At 31.1% G+C, this 20,851-nt stretch overlaps 1 protein-coding gene and 1 non-coding gene across 2 annotated transcripts; both read left to right on the top strand.

Annotated features, from left to right (window-relative positions):
- The first annotated feature begins 4,487 nt into the window (after nucleotides 1–4,487).
- Nucleotides 4,488–6,187, top strand: LOC105778253 (probable xyloglucan galactosyltransferase GT14). The gene has a single exon (XM_012601919.2). It carries the CDS (start codon nucleotides 4,611–4,613, stop codon nucleotides 6,057–6,059), a length of 1,449 nt encoding a protein of 482 aa, XP_012457373.1. The 5' UTR covers nucleotides 4,488–4,610; the 3' UTR covers nucleotides 6,060–6,187.
- Nucleotides 6,188–17,712: 11,525 nt separating this feature from the next.
- LOC128034295 (small nucleolar RNA R71) lies at nucleotides 17,713–17,819 on the top strand. Its single transcript, XR_008190425.1, has one exon. It is a non-coding gene; the product is annotated as a small nucleolar RNA R71 (small nucleolar RNA).
- Nucleotides 17,820–20,851: the final 3,032 nt, after the last annotated feature.

The raw sequence follows: 20,851 nt of genomic DNA on the forward strand, positions 1-20,851 counted from the left end.
TGTCTCAATTTCATGAATATATATCATCACATATAAGCATATATTCAATTTGATAATAATCACATTTTTCTCAATACACATATATTCATAATCAATATATTTCATAATATACAAAATCAATCCATTTCATTTCAATTATGAATTTAATTCAATTCCCAAGTACCAAAGTACTCACCTCAAATGCTTACCATATGCAAATAATTTTATATGCAAGAATCTACTATTTAATTCAGATTATAGAAACACAAACCATGATTTTCGAGCTATTCGACGTCAATTTTATCCTTCCCCTTTTTACTTGAGGATTCCAGTATGACGTTAGCTACGGAATAAAACAATTAAATCACATTAATATTACACATTTCAATTTCACCTTAATTTTTAATTTTCACACTATTTTTGCTTATTCTTCAATTTAGTCCCTAAATCGAGACTAATTTTAACCTTCACAATTAACTTCATATTTTTATACTAATTTCACTCTAGACCACATTTAGCTTCCTCTTTTCCAATTCGACCCCTTAATTTTTATTTTTTACAATGTAGTCCCTATTGTTCAAAATCAACAATTAATTCCACAATTTAGTTCTTTTACATTTCTAACTTAAAAACCTATCTATTTAATCCCTAATACTTAAAATATTCAACAATGTCAACATCTAAAATCTTGAACAATACTAAAAATTACAATATGGGTCGGGTAGCCCTAAGTACCGAATTCCAAAAATATAAAAATTACAAGAAAAGGGGACTAAATTGACTAACCAATTGAAATGTAAATGTTTGGAACCCTTGGTGCCGTCGGCCACTTTGTTTCTTTGTTTCTTTTATTTTCTTTAATTTGCATGCAATTGTTTCATCTTTCTTTCCACTTTCTTTATTATGTTTTCATTTTATTATCTTTATTATTATTATCATTATTATTAAAGTTACTTTAATATATAACATATACACATGAAAATTCATTAAACCATAATCGGCCACCTCCCACCATTTTAATAAATGGTAAATTTGCTACTTTAGTCCCTTCTATTTCTTTCCATTTATAATTCAACTTTTAGCCCTTACGCGATTTAGTCCCTGTACCTTAATAACTCCTAATTTCGAAAAATTCACTATTCCAAAAATTAAATATTTACGAGTCCGACTTATGAAAACAGAGTCCCGAAACTACATTTTACGACACCCCTTACTATCAGATCATTACTAAAGACATAATATTGAAATGTGAAATTAACTTTATTTATTTATTCATCATTCAAATACATAAAAAAATAATTACATGTTTACTACAATATTGGCATAATTCCTAAAACGGATCAACTCGTTGCACACACTATCAAGCCTCTGATTCGGTAGTCTTTTAAACATTCTGAATACGGTTATGTGGCATGTAAATAGGACTAGTTTTGTACTTATGTTTACTGTTGATGCTCTTGAGTTTGAGTCAAGTATGATATTGATTTTGGATGTTTGAGTATGATGTTTTAAAAGAATTTGTATTGGCAAGTTATTCTTGAAGCATTTGAATGGTAAAATTTGATTGTGTAAAGATTGAGTTAATATGTTTGAAATGGCATATTTATCCGGTTATGAAAATGTGATGGTAACCTAGGTATATTAGCATATGGAATGCTGCTTAATGGAAGGCTTTGGTACTCAAGTGTATGGTATTGTGATGAGCCATAATTGAAATGCATAAATGGTAAATGTTTGGATGTGATATAGTTGAATGAGATGTTGAATTTGGTTTGCAATTCTTATTTGAATGCTTGAAAGTTCATAATGTGATAAGTGATGTTTTAATGTCTAATTGTTGATAATGGCATGAAAGTTCTTTTGCATAGATGAATGAATACTTTGGCACATGTTTTGGTCTGGTATGGTACAGGTTTAAGTGTGCATGTATGCACCATTATGTTAGAAGTTTAAGTGATTTGGAAGCTAGATCAAAATGACCTATTTTTACATCACACGAGCTGGTCATATGACCATATGACAGATACAGGTTGGTGGAACAATCGTGTAACTTCTGGTAAAAAGGAATTTTTAGGGTCGCACGGCTCCCGATTGTTACACGGGCCAGCCACATGGTTGTGTGACTACTGAAGGACATGGCTATTTTTGTGCCATACGGCCTTAGAGAGTTACGGCCTTGTGTCCCCTGTTTTGCATGAATGTCCTTATCTTTTGAAAATGTTACAAGTTGGTTCTTGCTTGTTCCCGAGTTAACTCTAGAGCTCAGCTTGTACGAGACTTGAAAAAGTTTTAAATTGTAGTAAATGATTAATTTGATAAAAGTTATTGAATTTTGATCATAAATTATTTGTAACTATTCTGTTTCGTACCATAGCATTCTATAACTCGATCCCGACAATAGGAATTACTTTCTCACAAGTTATGGAAAGTGATTTCATTGATAATTGTAAGAAAGTAACTTTCCCATGTAGATGAAAAGTAAAAAAGGGCTGTTAAGATAAAAATAACCTTTCTTTTAGGGTAAACTTCCTAGTTAGCCACCAAACTTTTAGTGTGCTTTCATTTTGGCCATCTAAAATAAAATCATTGCAATTTCGTCACCTAACTTTTAAGGTGCTTTCATTTTAGTCACCCAAGCATTAAATCTCAAATGATGGTTAACTATACATGCCGCATCATGTTTACACTTTCATATTGGTCACCCGAAAAATATTTTTTTTACTTATTGATCGGGGTAAAAAGCATTAGTGATTCAAGTGAAAAACGGTAGAAACTAAAATAATGTATTAAAAACTGTCAAATTGTACTTATTTACCCCATTTCTAGAAGTTCTAATTTTTTTCAAGATTAAAATTTTAAATTTTAAAACATCAAAATCAATTAAATAACTTATTGAAAAATTGTATCCCTTGATAATGTCAACTAATTTATTACTATAATATTGAAATTAATCAATTTAATCTCCTCCTAAAAGTTTAAATTTTATTTTATTTTTCAAATTAAAAGAAACTCAAATAACTCATTTTTAATAATTTTCTATAAAACACAAATTTCTTTTGTTTATAAGATCTTGAATCTTCAATGCTAAGCTAAAAGCAAAGAAAAATCTTTGCAATTAATTAATATAATTAATTTTATCTTCCATGCCAAACAAAACTCATAGTTTTTTTATTATTAATTTTTACCTAAACGAAGAACAAACAATTAATTTAATTAATTGTAATGCTTTTCAAAATGGGATAAACAAATACAATTTGACAAATTTTGTGTATTATTTTAGTTTCTACTGTTTTTTCACTTTAATCCTTAATTGTTTTACCTCAACCAATACTTTAAAAAATATTTTCTAAGTGACTAAAATGAAAGTATAAATATAATGTGGTATGTACAATTAACCACCATTAAAATTTAACGCTTAGAATAACAAAAATAAAAATATTCTAAAAATTGTGTAACCAACTAAATAATTTCCCTTACCTTTATTTGTGTTTTAGGATATTAACTTTTCCTTATCGTAAAAACAAAAACATAACATATCTCTTATTCTCTGGTCTAGGATTTAAATTCATTTTATCAAAGTACATATTTATATTTTTCTTTTGTTATAAATATTTTTGAAATGTTTTTTATTAAATCAATATTTAGTATAAAAATTTTGTAAATCCTACAATGTAATGAGAATTTTTTTTTTGTAAATCCTACATTTTCACAATATTGCAAGTTATTTTTCAAATGTATGTCTACAATTGATTTTGATAAAATAAATTAAACTAGACATTGTCTTGTATTAAATTTTACTTGTGGAATTAAAAAAGGTTATTAGTAGTGGACAAAATACTAACCCATAATAAAGATGATTGAAAACATTATTATTAAATAAAAAATATTTGGTATACTACCAATGTAAGTTTTAGGTTCTACAAATATGGTTAAAGAGTTGCTTAGTATACCATATAAGGGTATAGTAAAATGTTAAAAATAAATATCTAAAACAAAGATATACATGTCAATTTTTAAATTTATTTGTAAAATAAAAAAAGTAGAATCAAATATTAACTTTATTATTAAATATTTAATTCATATACTTGTCAATATTAAATATTATTTAAAGAAAATTAAAATATATAGATATTATTTTTATTTAATAAAAATCTTTTAAGTATACTAAACTTGTTATTTTCCTTTCTTGTGAATAATGAATCACATGAAAAGTAGCAATTGCTGCGATCGGTCCTCTGTCTTTATCAATCTATTTTCCTTTCTTGTCCGATTAGACATCCCCAAATAATTTTCTTGGTTGATTTGTGAACCCCTCAACTACCCACATCATAAATTACTTTTTTAATGAATTATATATATCCCCCTAGATTTTCTTTTTTTTTCTTTCTAAAAATAAGAAATTATTTGTAAGCCCAACTTTTATCTTAACTTAGACTTGAACTCAAAAGTAATAATTGAACTGGAAATGAATTTCGAATCAAACTTCACTCAACTCTCTTGCAACTTGTAAAACACGATTCCATCACACGTTATACCTGTCCCCTTCAACTTGGCTGCCATTGGTTCTTAGTAGATTATTGCTTTATCTTATATCATTCTTTTTCTTTGATTTCTTGATTCCCTTGGCTGCTATGAAATTCCATGCACTGATAAGTGAGTTTTGTGTTGCCAAACCCCTCAAAAACAAATGGAGGAATCAATCCAGGAGAATAAATTGCAGCAAATATTTGTGCTTTCTTCTTATGTTTTCCATTGTTTTATTAATCTTTCTTCGTCACCTGTTTTTCTTTTCAATCGATGCTCGACCTTCATCTCACCACCACTCAAAGAAGAAGATTCATAGTTTAGTTGGTGAAAGTTCAAGTCAAGATTCTTGCTTGGGTCGATATATTTATATTCATGATCTTCCCATGCGATTCAATCAAGATTTGCTCACCAACTGTCAGGTTCTTACAAGGTCCATTGATAAAACCAGTATGTGTGAATATGTACAAAATTCTGGTTTTGGTCCTCGGATTATAAGCTCTGAGGCTTCGGGTTTATGGAACAGCAATTGGTTTTGGACGAATCAATTTATGTTAGAAGTTATTTTCCATGACAGGATGAAGAAATACAAGTGTTTAACTAATGATTCACTCGTTGCTTCGGCCATTTTCGTCCCGTATTATGCTGGTTTGGATCTTCGTCGCTATCTATGGGGTTTCAATACTTCCATGAGAGATTCTTCGGGTTTCGATTTGATTAATTGGCTTAAACAAAAACCCCAATGGAAAACGATGTGGGGTAAAGATCATTTCTTGGTTTCCAGCAGGATTGCTCGTGATTTCAGGAGAAAATCCGACAGGAAATCCGACTGGGGAAGCAACTTCAGATTCTTACCGGAATCTAAGAACTTGTCGATGTTAACAATCGAATCAGGTCCTTGGGAAAACGACATAGCTGTTCCATACCCGACTAGCTTCCACCCTTCAAGTGATGATCAAGTTCTTCAATGGCAGAATCTGATGAGAACCCAAAACAGGCCCTACTTATTCTCTTTCGCAGGTGCCTCAAGGAACCGACAAAAGAATTCAACAAGGAAGGAAATCATCCGCCATTGCCAATCTTCAAACAAGCTCTGCAAATTACTTGACTGTAACTCAGTGGGACATGAATGTGATGATCCTTTGAAGTTGATGAACTTGTTTCGAAGCTCAATCTTCTGTTTACAACCACCAGGGGATTCATTAACGAGAAGATCAACATTTGATTCCATTTTAGCTGGTTGTATCCCAGTGTTCTTCCATCCAGGGAGTGCTTACACACAATATTTATGGTATTTGCCCAAGAATTACTCCAACTATTCTGTGTTTATATCGGCGACAGATTTGAAACTTGGAAAAGTTAGAATCGAGGAGAAATTGGTTACAGTCTCCAAGGATGAAGTAGCGTCGATGAGAGAAGAGGTCATAAGATTGATTCCGAGGATTATTTATGGGGATCGACGGTCTGGAGTGGAGAGTGTTGAAGATGATGCATTTGATTTGGCAATCAAAGGAGTTTTGAAACGAGTAGATAGATTAAGGGGAAGTGACCTTTGACTAGAGTTTCCAAGTTGATTTTGTATAGTAATAGTAAATTTAATTTTATTATTACATCATGAAATTCACATATGTTAATATATTCCTTCAACTTAATTACAAGTGAAGGAAAGGACATCAACATGGAATTTCCGAATTGGGCGCTTCCCCACAAAACCTGTGGGCCAGGCATCAACCGGTGAAGGCCGCCGCCTGTTTTTCCTCACACTAACCCTGCCTGTTTTTTTCGCTGCTGTCGTCCTTGTTGCGTCAATGACCGGGTCCACTCACACTTCTAAAATTTTATTTCTCTAAATTCCTTCAAATCTATCTAAAATTTATATATTTTCACAAATTAAAAATACTAAATATATGTGTGAGTAAAATTAAAATTTATATAAAAATCAATAATAATGATAAAATTAGGTTGTTTTATGGATATATAGTGAAAAACAATTAAATTTGGTCGTCTATGCTGTTTTTTTTTTAATAGATATGTTATTTTTTAGAGAAAAAATGAAAACACATTTTATAGGTAGTGTTTTCACTAAAACTAACAACTTAGGCCTTTTGGTCAAATGGTTAAATGTTAGTATTTTTATCCTTGAGTCCCCAAGTTCAATTTATTTCCTATTCACATTTGTATTTTCTATTTCATGTTGTTTTAAGCTTCATTTTGTCCTTAATCCTGTGTTCAATTCTCTTATAAGCTTTTTATTATATTTTTATTTCATTTGTTTAATTTTTTATTTTTAATTAATAAATATTTTATTTATAAAATAAAATAATAAATATGTAATTATTTTTAAAAACATCAACTAATTCTTTTGATATATTTTGTTTATATATAATATTTATATGTCAAATATTTATTTTCTTCACCTATATTGTGGGTATGGTGAGTTATAATATGGATTGAAAATTAAATATTATACATAAAATTATATTTACTAAAAATAATGATATTTGCAATAATTATTTGATTTTATAAATAAGAGAGTTATTAATTAAAAATAAAAAATTGAAAACAATATATTTGTTAATTATAAACATTAATTCAAAACTTAAAACAACATGGAATAAAAATACATATTAAAATATTTATAAGAAGAATTAAACACGAGACTCAAAGACTAAATTGCAATTATCTAACCATGTAACCAAAAGAACTAACATGTTAAAAATATTAATTAAAAAAAGATTGAAACAACATTAAATAAAAAATACAAATGTGAAAGAGAAGAATCAAACCCGAAACTCAAGGACAAAAGCACTAACATTTATCCATTTAACCAAAGGAGCTAAGCTATCAATTTTAGTTAAAACGCATCTTATAGGGCACGTTTTAAGCTAACGTTATTGAAAGCGCGCCCTGTATGACACGTTTTCAGTGAAGACAACATAGATGGCCAAAAACAACAATTTCATTTTCTCTATTAAAAAAAACATGTATCGGTAAATTTCAAAAAAAAAAAGCATAGATGACCAAATTTAAATTTTTTTCAGTATATATCCATAAATCAATCAATAAAATTAAATATTTATTATATATTGTATTTTAAGTTAAAATCTTATTAGAATTAAAATTTTTATTAATTTATTAACTATAAAAGATAAAAATACTCTCATAAATCATATAAAATTTAATAATTTTACTACTGAATTAGTGTTTAATGATATAAACTCAATAAAAGACTTGATATAAATAAATATATAAATTTAAAACAAATAAGATCTGAAGTAGCCCAGACAAATAGTTGGGACAAGTTTAATTGTTGGTGTAATGGCCCAATTTTGACCCGAGGCCCAATTAACCCAATTACAATTCAGACCCAAAAATAACTAAACCCAAACAGCCCAAATACAAGCCCAATTACCCAAACTCATTTCCAGCAGCCCAAAACAAACAAAAAAAAGAGAGAAGGAAAAACCTAACCCTAGGTGCGCCGCACCTAGGGTATTCAGACCCAACTGCCGCCGCCCTAGCTCTACCACCACCTGCTCCGCCGCTCCCTTGCCCACTTGTGCCTGCAATGGAAGTGACAGCAAAAATAAAATAGATTAAAAAAACCTTTGTAAAAATGGCTATAAAAGCCATGATAAACCACTGTAAAAAAAATTTCTTGGAGAAATAAAAAAAGTAGAGATTCAAGCATCAAAAAAACAAAAATAAAGAAGCAAGCAACGAAACAGATTTGAAAAAAAAGAAAACCCAAAGGTTATTATTATTATTATTATTTATTTTCTTTTCGAACTCCTTTTTTATACATTTATGTTTTTATATATATATACACATAAATATAGAGTAAAAAAAGGTACATTTTCAAATTTTCTCACGCTGTGGATTGCTAAGTGCTGTAAACAGCCGTGGCCGCCATGCCATGGTCCCGGCCACGAGCCTTCGTCGAATCAGGCTAAGAAAGAAGAGGGGAGAGCATTTTTTTTGTTTTTTTTAGAAGGAAAAGAATGAAGTTTTTTGTCAAAAAATTGAGTTTTATAGGCCCCCAAAACGACGTCGTTTTGGGACTCGCCTCAAATGCCCAAAACGACGTCGTTTAGCCCCTCAACCCGCGCATGAGACCGGACCCGCCAGATGATCCGCGCGTTTTCGACTTTTGGGCTATTTGCGTGCGCGGTCCTTCCGTTTTTGCAACGTGTTGCGATTTGGTCCTTTTTTCTTTCTTTTCTTTTATTTTAATTTAGCCGCATAGTTTTAATTCTGTTTCATTTTAGTCCCACGCAAAGTGATGTGTTTTGGAGGGCGGGATATTTACTATTTTGGTCCCTCCATTTCATTCGCACACTCAATATAGTCCATTTCTTTTTTATTTATTTCGAATCCGCCCCAAATTTCTATCTTTTAGTTCGATTTAGTCCTTTATACTTGCTATTTTTTAATTAATTAATATTATTATTACTATTATTATTGTTGCTATTATTTATATATTTCTATTTTTATTTATGTATCGGATTAAAGATATTTTGGTTTTCCCATATATTTTATTTATTTACTTATATATTTTTATAATTTTTAAATTTTAGATTAATTCACTATTTTGTTATTAATATTATTATTTATTATTTTAATTTCAAACTTTGTTGTATATATATACGTACATATATATTTTTATATTTTATAATTTTATTTATTTTCTTTATTGTTATTATTATTTATTTATTTATTTACGTGCCTCTTATTATTTTAAAACGTTTTAATTCTATTCATTTATTTACTTGTTATTATATAATTGATTTGTCTCTTTTATTTATTTATCTTAATTTTCTTGTTGTTCGTATTATTTTTACTTACATTATTATATTTGTTATTCCGTTATGCATATTAACACCATACATCAAAAGGAAATTTTTTTCTAAATAAAGCAATACTTTGCGTTTGGAAATTTGAGAAAACGTGCCCTAACGCGCTGGGTTTCTATTTCTCGTTTGACCAAATAGCCAAATACCCTCTTAAAATTTCAAAGTATGGGTTTTGGAAACCATAAGGTGATCTTGGTTTCGAGAGTTTAAAGTATCGTATCCTAACGTGCTGGATGTGATATTCTTTCGGAACAAGAGAATCCTAAATTCCAACCCATATTATTCGAAAATTTTTTAGGATCGTATTTTTAAAATTCTTCAAAGTTTTCAATCTTCGACACTAAGACACTAATTAAGCAACTAGGTACCAATTTTGGGCGTTACGAGGGTGCTAACCTTCCTCGTACATAACCGACTCCCGAACCTATTTTTCTAAATTTCGTGGATCAAAATCATTGTTTTAATAAAACCAAATCATTTATTAAAAACAACCACTTTTTGAGGAGACCCGATCACACCTCATTAAAAAAGATTGGTGGCGACTCCTGTATTCATTTTCTTTGTCATTGCTTAGGCAATAAACCTTGGGAGAGATCATGTATCTGACAATGGAACCTATGGAACATAGATATACCCCAATTCTTCCTTGCCAAGGTTCCTCTTCGCTATCCTCAATGGATTTCATTTTCTATAACAAAAAATGGAAAAGAAACTATAAAGTAAACCAAAATGGCAAAAGGCAAGAGAAGAAAAAACTGAAACCTAAGAGAAAACGTGTTTCAAAAGCAAACTTGTTATTTCGGTTGGTGTATTTCATGACGTTATTCTCGTTCATTGTTTAGATCTTAAATGCAGCCTTCATAAAAAATACAATTTTGTTTCTTTTGTTGAAAATGATTAATATATTATTTGTTACTAGAGATTAACTTCAATGTTCAATTTGGTGTCCAAACCAAATGACATGCTTGGTAAATATTTAACAAGTGTACACCAATAAAAAATATAAGTACTTAATTGAGATAAAAGAAAAAACTCAAGTATCAAATTGAACATTGAAACGAAACTTAAGTACTTGTTAGGACAAAGAAAAGCTCATGTATCAATTTTTTCTCTAAAAAAATCATGTACCAAACTAAACATTGAAGTTAAACTCAAGCATCAAATTGAGACAAAAAAAAAAAACTCAAGTATCAAATATAACATCGAAGCCGTATCAAATAATATATTAACCCTAATAAAAGGCATAGTGACAAAATTAGCCCTAATATTTAATCTTTTATTACTTTGACCCTAAGTCTCTTTTATTTATCATCTTAACCCTCAATCCTTAAAATTTTATCCAAATAATGTGTTTTGGATGAAAATGCTAATTGAACCATTAAAAAATAACGTGATAACATGGCATGAAATTTGTAATATTTTGAATTAGGTGCACAAATCAACATCGCTTTTTTGGAAGAAAAAATAACTTCCAAATGTTGATATGAAATTTTAAACAGAACATAATAACCGGAAAAATCAATTCCCGAAATAATATAACCCTAAAAAATAAAAATCAGTATGAGACATGGGAAAACTTAGGAATCAAAATCAAGGAGAATTTATGCATTGGCATGGTGTGAGATATTGAAATGGAATGTATTCATACATTGGAAAATTCGTTGAAAGATGTGAATGTAGACATGCAGTGAACAAAGTGTGAATCTCCACGAAAAGGAGTCATGCAAGTGTAAGAGTTTTGGTCATTAAGGTATGATTTTCAGAGTTTCTGAGTCATTTCTATTTTCTTCATGATTCTATTATTTGGGGAATGGATCTACTATCTACTTTCCTATTTTTTTATATTATAATGTTATAGTTGCATTGCATTCTTAAGGGGAGAACGGAATTCCAACCATAGAAATAAAATAATTGGGAAGGATGGCCTTGAATCCCAAACATGAAAAATACCCAAAAAATGTTATGATGATGTCATATCATTTATTATGGTTAACTTTTAATGAATTAGTTATCATTTTTCATCTAAAATACAACATTCTGATGCAATTTTAAATATTGTTGTTGGAATTGGATTAGATCGGTTGCTTGGACTAATTGGATCAATCCAAACAAAGGGATTGGATCGGCCTGTGAGTGAACCATTTGGAATCGGTAAAAAATTGAAAACTGAAACAAAAACTAGTAATTAAAATGGTTGAACCAATTTATAAATTTTTAAAATATTTTTTAAAAAAAGTATGCAACCGATTTATACATTTTTAAAATATATATTTTTTAAAAAGTATGCATTTTTATTTGTTTATTTGATTATTGTTGGACTGATGATGAAGTCGTAAACCAACTAAAAATTTGACTAAGGCAAGTGCACCTATCAATTAATAGTATAGCTAGGAGCAAATATATTGTTCCCACGAGGACTAAAAGTACTACTTATTATTTTATTTCTATTATTTAACCGAATAATTGGGGTAATTGATTAAAAACTAAAATTAACTAATTAAATTAACTAAGGAACAAGACAAAAAAAATCAAGAAAATAATCGAGTAAACAACCAAGAAATGAAACAATACCCAGGAAAGAATTCACCTAGATCTCATCTGTCATTATCGATCTAAATTATACAATTTCTTCACTTAGTATCTTGATCCGTAGAAATCCCTAAATTATGCTAATATCTCTCTTCAACAATAAGAGCAACTGACTCTAAGTTGATTAATTGAAATTTCTTTCTAGTTAAAACCTCTATTATCGCATTAACTCGATCTATGGATTCCCCTATTAGATTTGACTCTAATCCGGTAGATTTATGTCGTCTTATTTCTAGGATTGCATGCAACTGCACTCAATTACGTTAGATCTACTTTTAAACAGGGTTTATTCCTCCTCTGATTTAAGCACATCAAACATGGATTAATAGTATAGAAATATTAAACCAAGAATTAAACACACATAATTGAGAACAAAATCTAAGTCTTATTGCGTAAAATAAAAATCAAACTACATAATCCATCATAGGTTTCATCTCCCTAGGTATTTAGAAAATTAGTTCATGCTAACAAATAAAAACATCCAAAATACAGTATAACCATAAGAAATAAAGAAACTCATGATAGCTTCCTAAGAAATCAATTGGGAGTATTCAATCTTGACGAAAATCCACTTTAAAATATGTTTTAATGGTGTTTTTCAAGTTGTTTTCTTGAATATTCTATGACGGCTCACTCATATCTTCATATTTTTGTCATATATATGTCTCAGAATGCCCCAAAAACCTAAAAATCTCATTTTCCCGCAGTTTAGTGTCCAAATTCGTGAAATTGACATAGTTTAGCACATGGCTATATGGCAGCCCGTATGGCTCACACGGCCAAGTGGACAGGCTATGTGGAAAGGGTTAGCCCGTGTGACCAATTTTCTGATTTTCGCTTTTTTTTCGCTTGTTTTTCACTCTTTTTGCTCTAAGTGTTCATCTAAGTATAAAAACATGAATTTAAAGTATTAGGAGTATAAAATTCACCATTAACATCGAATAATCACCCAAAAAATGTATTAAGAATGAGATTAAAACATGTTACTTTTAGCACTTATCAAATATCCGCACACTTAAGCTTTTTCTTATCCTCAAGTAAAATTTTTAACCCACAATAAAGTTAAATTCTCTTAATTTATTATTATCATCGATAATGTCTCAGGATAATTTACAGATAATCATGCATTGAAAATTTAAACTAAAATGACACAGACTAACACAAGCAATCCAAACAGATAATTTTAAGGTTTAAAAACATTAGGCATCTCCCCTATCTCAAAAATTACTTGAAATTCAAACTCAATAAGAAATAACATCCTCACTAAAGATTCACTCGAAGTGTTTAAGGTTCAAGTAATATGCACTCAATAGTCAAACGAGAAATGTCATTACCATAGGCTTGCTTGAAAATCAAATCTCCACCACTATTGAATGAGATGGCACACCAATCAAGAGGTCTTTACAAGTTGTAATGGGGCTTAGGTTAAGGGTATGGAAAAGGTCAGAAAAGTTGGTTATAATCGAGAGTCGAGTTGATAAGTTGCCAAACTAGAAAAAATTAGTTGTTGAATTAAATGAATTTATGAGTTTTTTAACACAATATGAAACTAACGATTCAAGCTCAATAAAAAAAAATTCAATTTTTTTTTATTTCTTGATTTTATTTCTGTTTTTTATAGAACAAAGTAAAATTTAGCAATACAATTAATGAAACATAGTCAGGTAACTAACCAAAACAAATCTCGACAAAGAGCGTCAATGAAAAGGATAATTTTACAACAAATATATGAGTTATGGTTAATATTTACGGGTTAGAATAAAAAAATGTGCTAGGATCAATAGGGTTTACTAAAGGATAATACAACAAGTAAGATTATTAAAGGTTAGGTGGGTTAAATCCTAAGTGCCTCTATCATATCAATATTTCAAATCAATAATGTGGTCTTGACATTTATAATCGAAACAAGTTCTAGAATAGCAAATCAAGTCGACAGACTCACAACGAAAACTAAAATGAGCACTAATAAATATATGCTTTATAGGCTCAAAAACTCAAAAAAAAATATGGTTTCGATGTCAAACTTGCAAATTTAAAATTTGAAAATAATATTTCAATTCAGGGAGACAACCTAAAATAATAATTTCTAAAAAACAACTTATCATGTTTGACTCTCTCGTGTTTTAAAGTATAAATCGCACAATTCACAAATTATTCTAAAACAAAATCAATACAAACTCTAAATTAAAAATTAACCTCAATGGTAGATGTGGGAACATTACTTAAAAACAAACAACAATTCAAGGATTTTATTGCATAAAAATATAAACAACCTCCCCACACTTAAGATGTACATTGAGGACAATGTATAGACATATATAAACAGAATAAGCATGATATCATAAGGGAGGGAGAGAACTGAAACTGCCTTGAATATGGATGATTCTCCAGAATAGTGAAAACCAGAATTGTAGACGATTCTAAATGAAGTACATTTTTCCAAACAAACTAATAAGAGAATAAACAAAAATAAATAAGATAAAGAGATTATAAAATAAAAAACAACTAATAAAATATAAAGTTCAAAATAAAAATAAAATAAAGCAAATAAGTCTCACAAATAAAATAAAAACAACTAAATATAAAAGTACAACCGAATATAAAAATAAATAACGCAAAAAATGAAATCAAGTTAGTGATCGACATCGTGCGAGGTTTCTGGATCGCGAGGAGCATGATCAGGATGAAAGATATGGAGATGCTGGCAAATCTAATGCAAATACGTCTCAATGCTATCGAATTGATCAAAGTGGTCAAACCGCTCAGAGAGATCCTCAAGTGTAATAGCGGGAGCAGCCGTAGGGTGACTAGGAGGAAGAGGGGAACGAGGTGTGTCCACATGGCTAGGAGGATCATCATCCGGAAACTCCTCGTGCTTATTCTGATGATCCAAATGAGGCAAAGTGTATCGACGAGGATCCACTCCAAGCTAGCGCTCGATTATCCTCATATGACTCATAATAGATAATCCCTGCGGGATCATCTGTCCAACTAATGTAAATGAGGACACCTGCTCTGGAATATCCAGTAGTCCAAAATGTTATGCTAGTCGAGTCATGTAAGGGCTCAAACAGATGGGACCCTTCCTACTTCGGTCGGACTAGTGGAGAAAAGATAGGGCTAAAAAAATATGCAAAGTCGATGGGGCGTTACATCGCCATACTCCAAAGGAAATATGCGTCATATGTACCAACAACCTCGATACTCTCCCTCCGATCGATCAATGTGTGCACCAGAATGACATGAATGTAGCGCAGTGCTGGAGGTAGAGAAGTTGCCTTCAACTGACTTGGGTTGTACAGTGTTCTAGTCACAGCAATATCAGTCCAATAAAGAGAATGTGGGAGATAGATGTGCTGAGATAATGTCAAAAACTCCAAGGTACTCATGAACTCCTCGGAATAGGGTTCAAGGGCAACTCTGAACCCTGAGACACTCAAATAACGCGTCATACCATCGACACTAAAGAAAATAGTGTGCGGCTCATCCCACTGCGACATAACATGCTGTAAAGAGAAAGTCAAACAGAACTCCAGTGTGATTTCTGACTAGGTAGGCTCGATGATGGTGAAAAATTAATCCCATGAACTGTATCAATCAGTGCTCGCACTCTATCAGCTAAGTGGATCACCTGTAATGCCTCCCAATCTATGCAATGACCTAAACCCAATGGTCGCTCATGTAAATGTTGATGTTGGTCCTTATATGGACCCAGGAATGACTGGAGACATAGTTGTCTCGCAACTGGAGGAGAAGCCGAGGGCGAGGTCAACCCTAGTGTCTTTTGCTTTTTAGAAGTGGGGACGTGACCTTAGGTTTTCCTCTAGTATTCGTCATAATGTACTTGAAAGAATAGATACAAAACAACTATTTTAGCATCAAAATAGATTAATAAAGCATATGCAAGAAGAAAAATATAAACACAATAAACCAATTGCAATGCATCTCACAATAATAACTGATTCACTAACACAACTTTAACTAATACGAAAGCAATAATATATAAATAAATAAAAGTCTAAATTATAATAATCCAAACATGCAGAATAACGATGAGCATAACAATATAATTACTACTATCTTGTAAGCTAATAATAATAAAATAATAACTAAATCTAATAATAATATAATAATAAATAAAAATAATGAACCAATTAAATATAATAAATATATAATAAAATAATAAGAAAAAGAAATGGAAATGATCGAATGGTGGTTGGGGTAGACGGTGGTGTAGGTGCGGTCGACGTAGGGAGAGATGGGGGGTTCATAGTCGGCAAGTTAACGGTTGGGGTTGTGGCTGGTACTTGCATGAGGAGAAGGTGGCCAAATGGGGGGAAAAGAAATGGATGGTGGAGGAAACAATGTGAACCACCATGTGTGCAACGAGGATGAAAAAACGAGAGAAAAATGGATCGTTTGGGCTAAAAGCTCCGTTTATGTTGAAGGCTTAAGGAACGATGGCCGATCTACAAAGAGAAATAAGATAAGAGAGATTGAGGGTAGTTCGAACAAGAAGAAAAAAGAAGAGGAGGAGGTTAGGAAAAGAGTTAGAAAAGGGAAAAAAGGGAATAGGGAGAACAGCGATGATGGGAACTTGTCGGCAGCTAGGGTTAGGGCGATTGTGAGGAACGACAGCCAATTGAGGAATATGAAGGAATAAAAAAATAAAAAAAATTAAGGTTTCTGATTTTAAAGGGGGACACAGTAGTGTTAAAGTCTCGTGTTGGGCCACACGACCGTGTCCATTAGCCGTGTACTTGCTCTTGGCCCACATGGCAATTCAAAAATCAAATAAATAAGTTCAAGGACTCACACAGCCTAAAACACGTCTGTGTGTCTAGGTCGTGTGCCACATACTGCCGTGTCGCCAAGCCATTTGGGTCATCTTAGCCCGTGTGATGTGTCGAAAAGAAAATAAAAATATGCCAGTATCCACACTGTTTAAGACACACCCCCGTGTCCAGGTTGTGTGTCATAGATGGTCGTGTGTCAGGCTGTGTGCGATGATTGTTCGCTTCTCACACACCCGTGTGACAGGCCGTGTATCTCAAATGGCCATGTCTCCAGCCCATGTAACTCTCTGTGTCCGTGTGGGTTAAATTAAAATTAAAAAAATTAGCTCCAGTATGCACACAATCGTGTTTCCAGGTTGTATAGACCCTTTTTTATTTTTGCAAATTTTTTTCTTAATGTTTTTCAATTTTTTTTTAAATAACATGAAATTAAAATGAATAAATAAGTAAAATAAAAACAATCGGGTTGCCTCCTGAGAAGGGGGTTGTAACATTTGATTTCCTTGACCACCCTAAGAGAAATTTGGATGTTCCTCCAAACTACATTATAGTTATTGTTATATGGGTTATTTTGAGATCTAGAATTGTTACCCATAAAATTGACTTGCTCATGCTCCATGCTAGAACCGAAGTGTAAACATTCTAAATTAATCATCATTGCTCCATTCGCATCACATTGCACTTCCAGATTTACTTGCTTAGAAAAATTCAAACCATCAATTTTCTTACCAAGAACTTCAACTTGATTTGCTAACATAGAAACTGCATCTATATTAAAAACACCGGTTGCTTTAATTGATTTCATTCTCATGACTTGCCACTGATAGTTATTCAATGTCATCTCTTCAATAAACTATTGAGGTGCCTTAGATGTCTTACTATTCAATGTTCTGCCAGCTGCTGCATCAATTAGTTGCCTAGTCGAGGGATTCAAACCGTTGTAAAAGGTTTGAACTTGTAACCACAAAGGTAACCTATGGTGAGGGAACCTTCTCAAAAGATCCTTAAATCTCTCTCATGCAGCATATAATGTTTCCAAATCAATTTGACAAAAAGAAGAGATATCCTTCATTAACTTAACTATTTTAGTCAATGGGATACTTCAATAAAAACTTATCAGTCATCTTATCCCAAGTCGTGATAGAGCCTTGTGGAAGTGAATTCAACCACTAATTTTCCTTACTCCTCAAAGAGAATGGGAACAACCGTAAGCATATGACATCATCAGAAACGCCATTAATCTTAAAAGTGTCATAAATCTCTACAAAGTTAGCCAAATGAGCATTTGAATCTTCATCTTGCAACCCATCAAATTAAACATATTGTTGTACCATCTAAACTGTGTTCAGTTTCAACATAAAATTGTTTACAACAATAGTCGTTCTGATGATACTCGATTCCCCAATCAAAGTAGGCTTAGCATAATCAAACATAGTACAAAGAGCAGAATGATTATTTTGATTATCATTCATCTCCATAGTAATATCCTTTTCCTCTTGATTGTATAATAAAACCTGTTGACCTTGCTTTGCTTCTCTAACTTCTCTCTAATTTCTGCGAGTAGTCTTTTCAATCTCACTGTTAAAAATTAACGGTTTCGACGGGTTTCCTCTAGTCATAAACCAAAAGAACCTGTCAGAATCAAACAAACGAAAAATTAGAATGTAAAAATTAAATTACAAACAAAAATAAAAATGGCTAAATTAATAGAAATAAAGTTTTCCTAATTTTTAATCCCCGACAATAGCGCCAACAACTTGATGCAGTCGTAAATCAACTAAAAATCCGACTAAGGCAAGTGCACCTATCAATTAATAGTATAGCTACGATGAGCAAAGATATCATTCCCACGAGGACTAAAAGTACTAGTAATTACTATCTTTTTATTATTCAACCGAATAATTGGAGTAATTGATTAAAAACTAAAATTAACTAATTAAATTAACTAAAGAACACGACAAAAAAATCAGAAAAATAATCGAGTAAACAACCGAGAAATGAGACAATACCCAGGAAAAAATTCACCTAGATTTCATTTGTTATTATCAATCTAAATTACACAATTTCTTCACTTAGTATCTTGATCCGCAGAAATCCCTTATTCTAATATTTCGTTTCAAAAATAATAGCAACTGACTCTAGGTTAATTAATTGAAATTTCTTTCTAATTAAAACTCCTATTATCGCAATAATTCGATCTATGGATTTTCCTATTAGATTTGACTTTAACCTGTTATATTTATTTCGTCCTATTTCTAGGATTGCATGCAACTCCACTCAATTACGCTAGATCTACTATTAAACAGGGTCTATTCCTCCTCTGATTTAAGCACATTAAACATTGATAAATAGTCTAGAAATATTAAACTAAGAACTAAGCACAAATAATTGAGAACAAGATCTAAGAATTTATTGCATAAAATAAAAATCAAACAACAAAATCCATCATAAGGTTCATCTCCTTAGGTATTTAGAAAATTAGTTCATGTTAGCAAATAAAAACAACCAAAATACAGTATAACCACAAGAAATAAAGAAACTCATGATGGCTTCCTAAGAAATCAACTGGGAGTATTCAATCTTGACAGAAATCTACTTTAGAATCCACTTCAATGATGTTTTTCGAGTAGTTTTCTCGAATATTCTATGACAGCTCACTCATATCTTCATATTCTTTTCATATATATGTCTTAGAATGCCCAAAAAACTTAAAAATCGTGTTTTCCTGCAATTTAGGGTCCAAATTTGTGAAATTGACATGGCCTACCATATGGCTGTGTAGCAGCATGTGTGGCTCAAACGACCATGTGTACAGGTCGTGTGGAAAGGGTTAGCCTGTGTGGCCCTGTACCTTGCTCCAATTTTTCGATTTCGCACTTTTTTCTCCCAAATGCTCTCCTAAGTATAAAAACATGAATTTAAAGGATTATGAGCATAAAATTCACCATTAACATCAAATAATCACCTAAAAATGCATTAAGAATGAGATTAAAACATGTTACTTTTAGCATTTATCAATTGATGGTTGAACTGATTAAATCAGGAATGGATGACCTGGTTGGTTCCACCACCGATCTAGTTCTTAAAACATTGATTTAAAAATTGAGGACCAAAATAATTTGAAGAAAAACTAAAACTAAGTAAAAATAGTGTAAACATTAGAGACCAAATTTACTATCCTACCAAATTAAAAAAAAAAAAAACTTTGACTTTTATTAGATTGATTTTTAGTAAGTGATCAAGTTTTAGGTTTTATTTTTCTTTATTTTTTTAAGAAAATCAAGTGATATTAATAAACTTCAAAATCGAAAAACAAACATAACCAAAAGAAAGTAGCACACATTAAACTTCAAGTCAAGAGGCTTACGTCATACACCTATCCCTAAATCTAATTATTTTTATGGCCATCCAACACCAAAATATCGACAATACAATCAAGAAATGCATCACTAGTAATATAATAAGGATGGAATAAAGCTATCCTAACTATGGCATGAGCTACTCTGTTAGCTTTTCCATGGATCTAATGGAAAGATAATTGTCGAAACTGAGACTTTAGTTGATGGCAGTCCAGCATTAACAAACCAAACTCTGAGTTGTCACTATATAAAGATGTTAAAGGACAATAATTTTTCTTTATTGATTTCCTCAAATATTGACATATTATTTCATAAATAAAAAATATTAATATAAAATTTTAAGATAAGTTATACAAATGGTCATTCAACTATTGTCGTGTTCCTATTTTGGTTACCCAACTTTAAAATTTTTCAATTTAAGCACTAAACTTTATATCCATTCATGTTTTGGTCACCCACCATTAAATTGATAACATAAATAATGACATGACATTTTTCTAATTGGTATAATAACATATTTAGTCATCAATACTTACATATTCTATCAAATTGATCTTCATTCTAAATAATTCAATAATTTAACCCTTCACATTTATAAATTCTATCAATTTGATCCACACACTTCCTAACCAAAGCTTTCAAAAAGATTTGGCAATAGAGACATTCCAAAACTCTAATAAAAAAAAACTTCTCCAATTGTGCAAATATAAAGACTTTACGAGGTTTCTTGAGAATTAAACTATATGGGGAT

Source organism: Gossypium raimondii, chromosome 10 (assembly GCF_025698545.1).
Source record: "Gossypium raimondii isolate GPD5lz chromosome 10, ASM2569854v1, whole genome shotgun sequence".
Classification (NCBI taxonomy): Eukaryota; Viridiplantae; Streptophyta; class Magnoliopsida; order Malvales; family Malvaceae; genus Gossypium; species Gossypium raimondii.

Coding starts and splice junctions, on each gene's coding strand:
- LOC105778253 (XM_012601919.2), top strand. CDS start 4,611: ATGAAATTCCATGCACTGATAAGTGAGTTTTGTGTTGCCAAACCCCTC.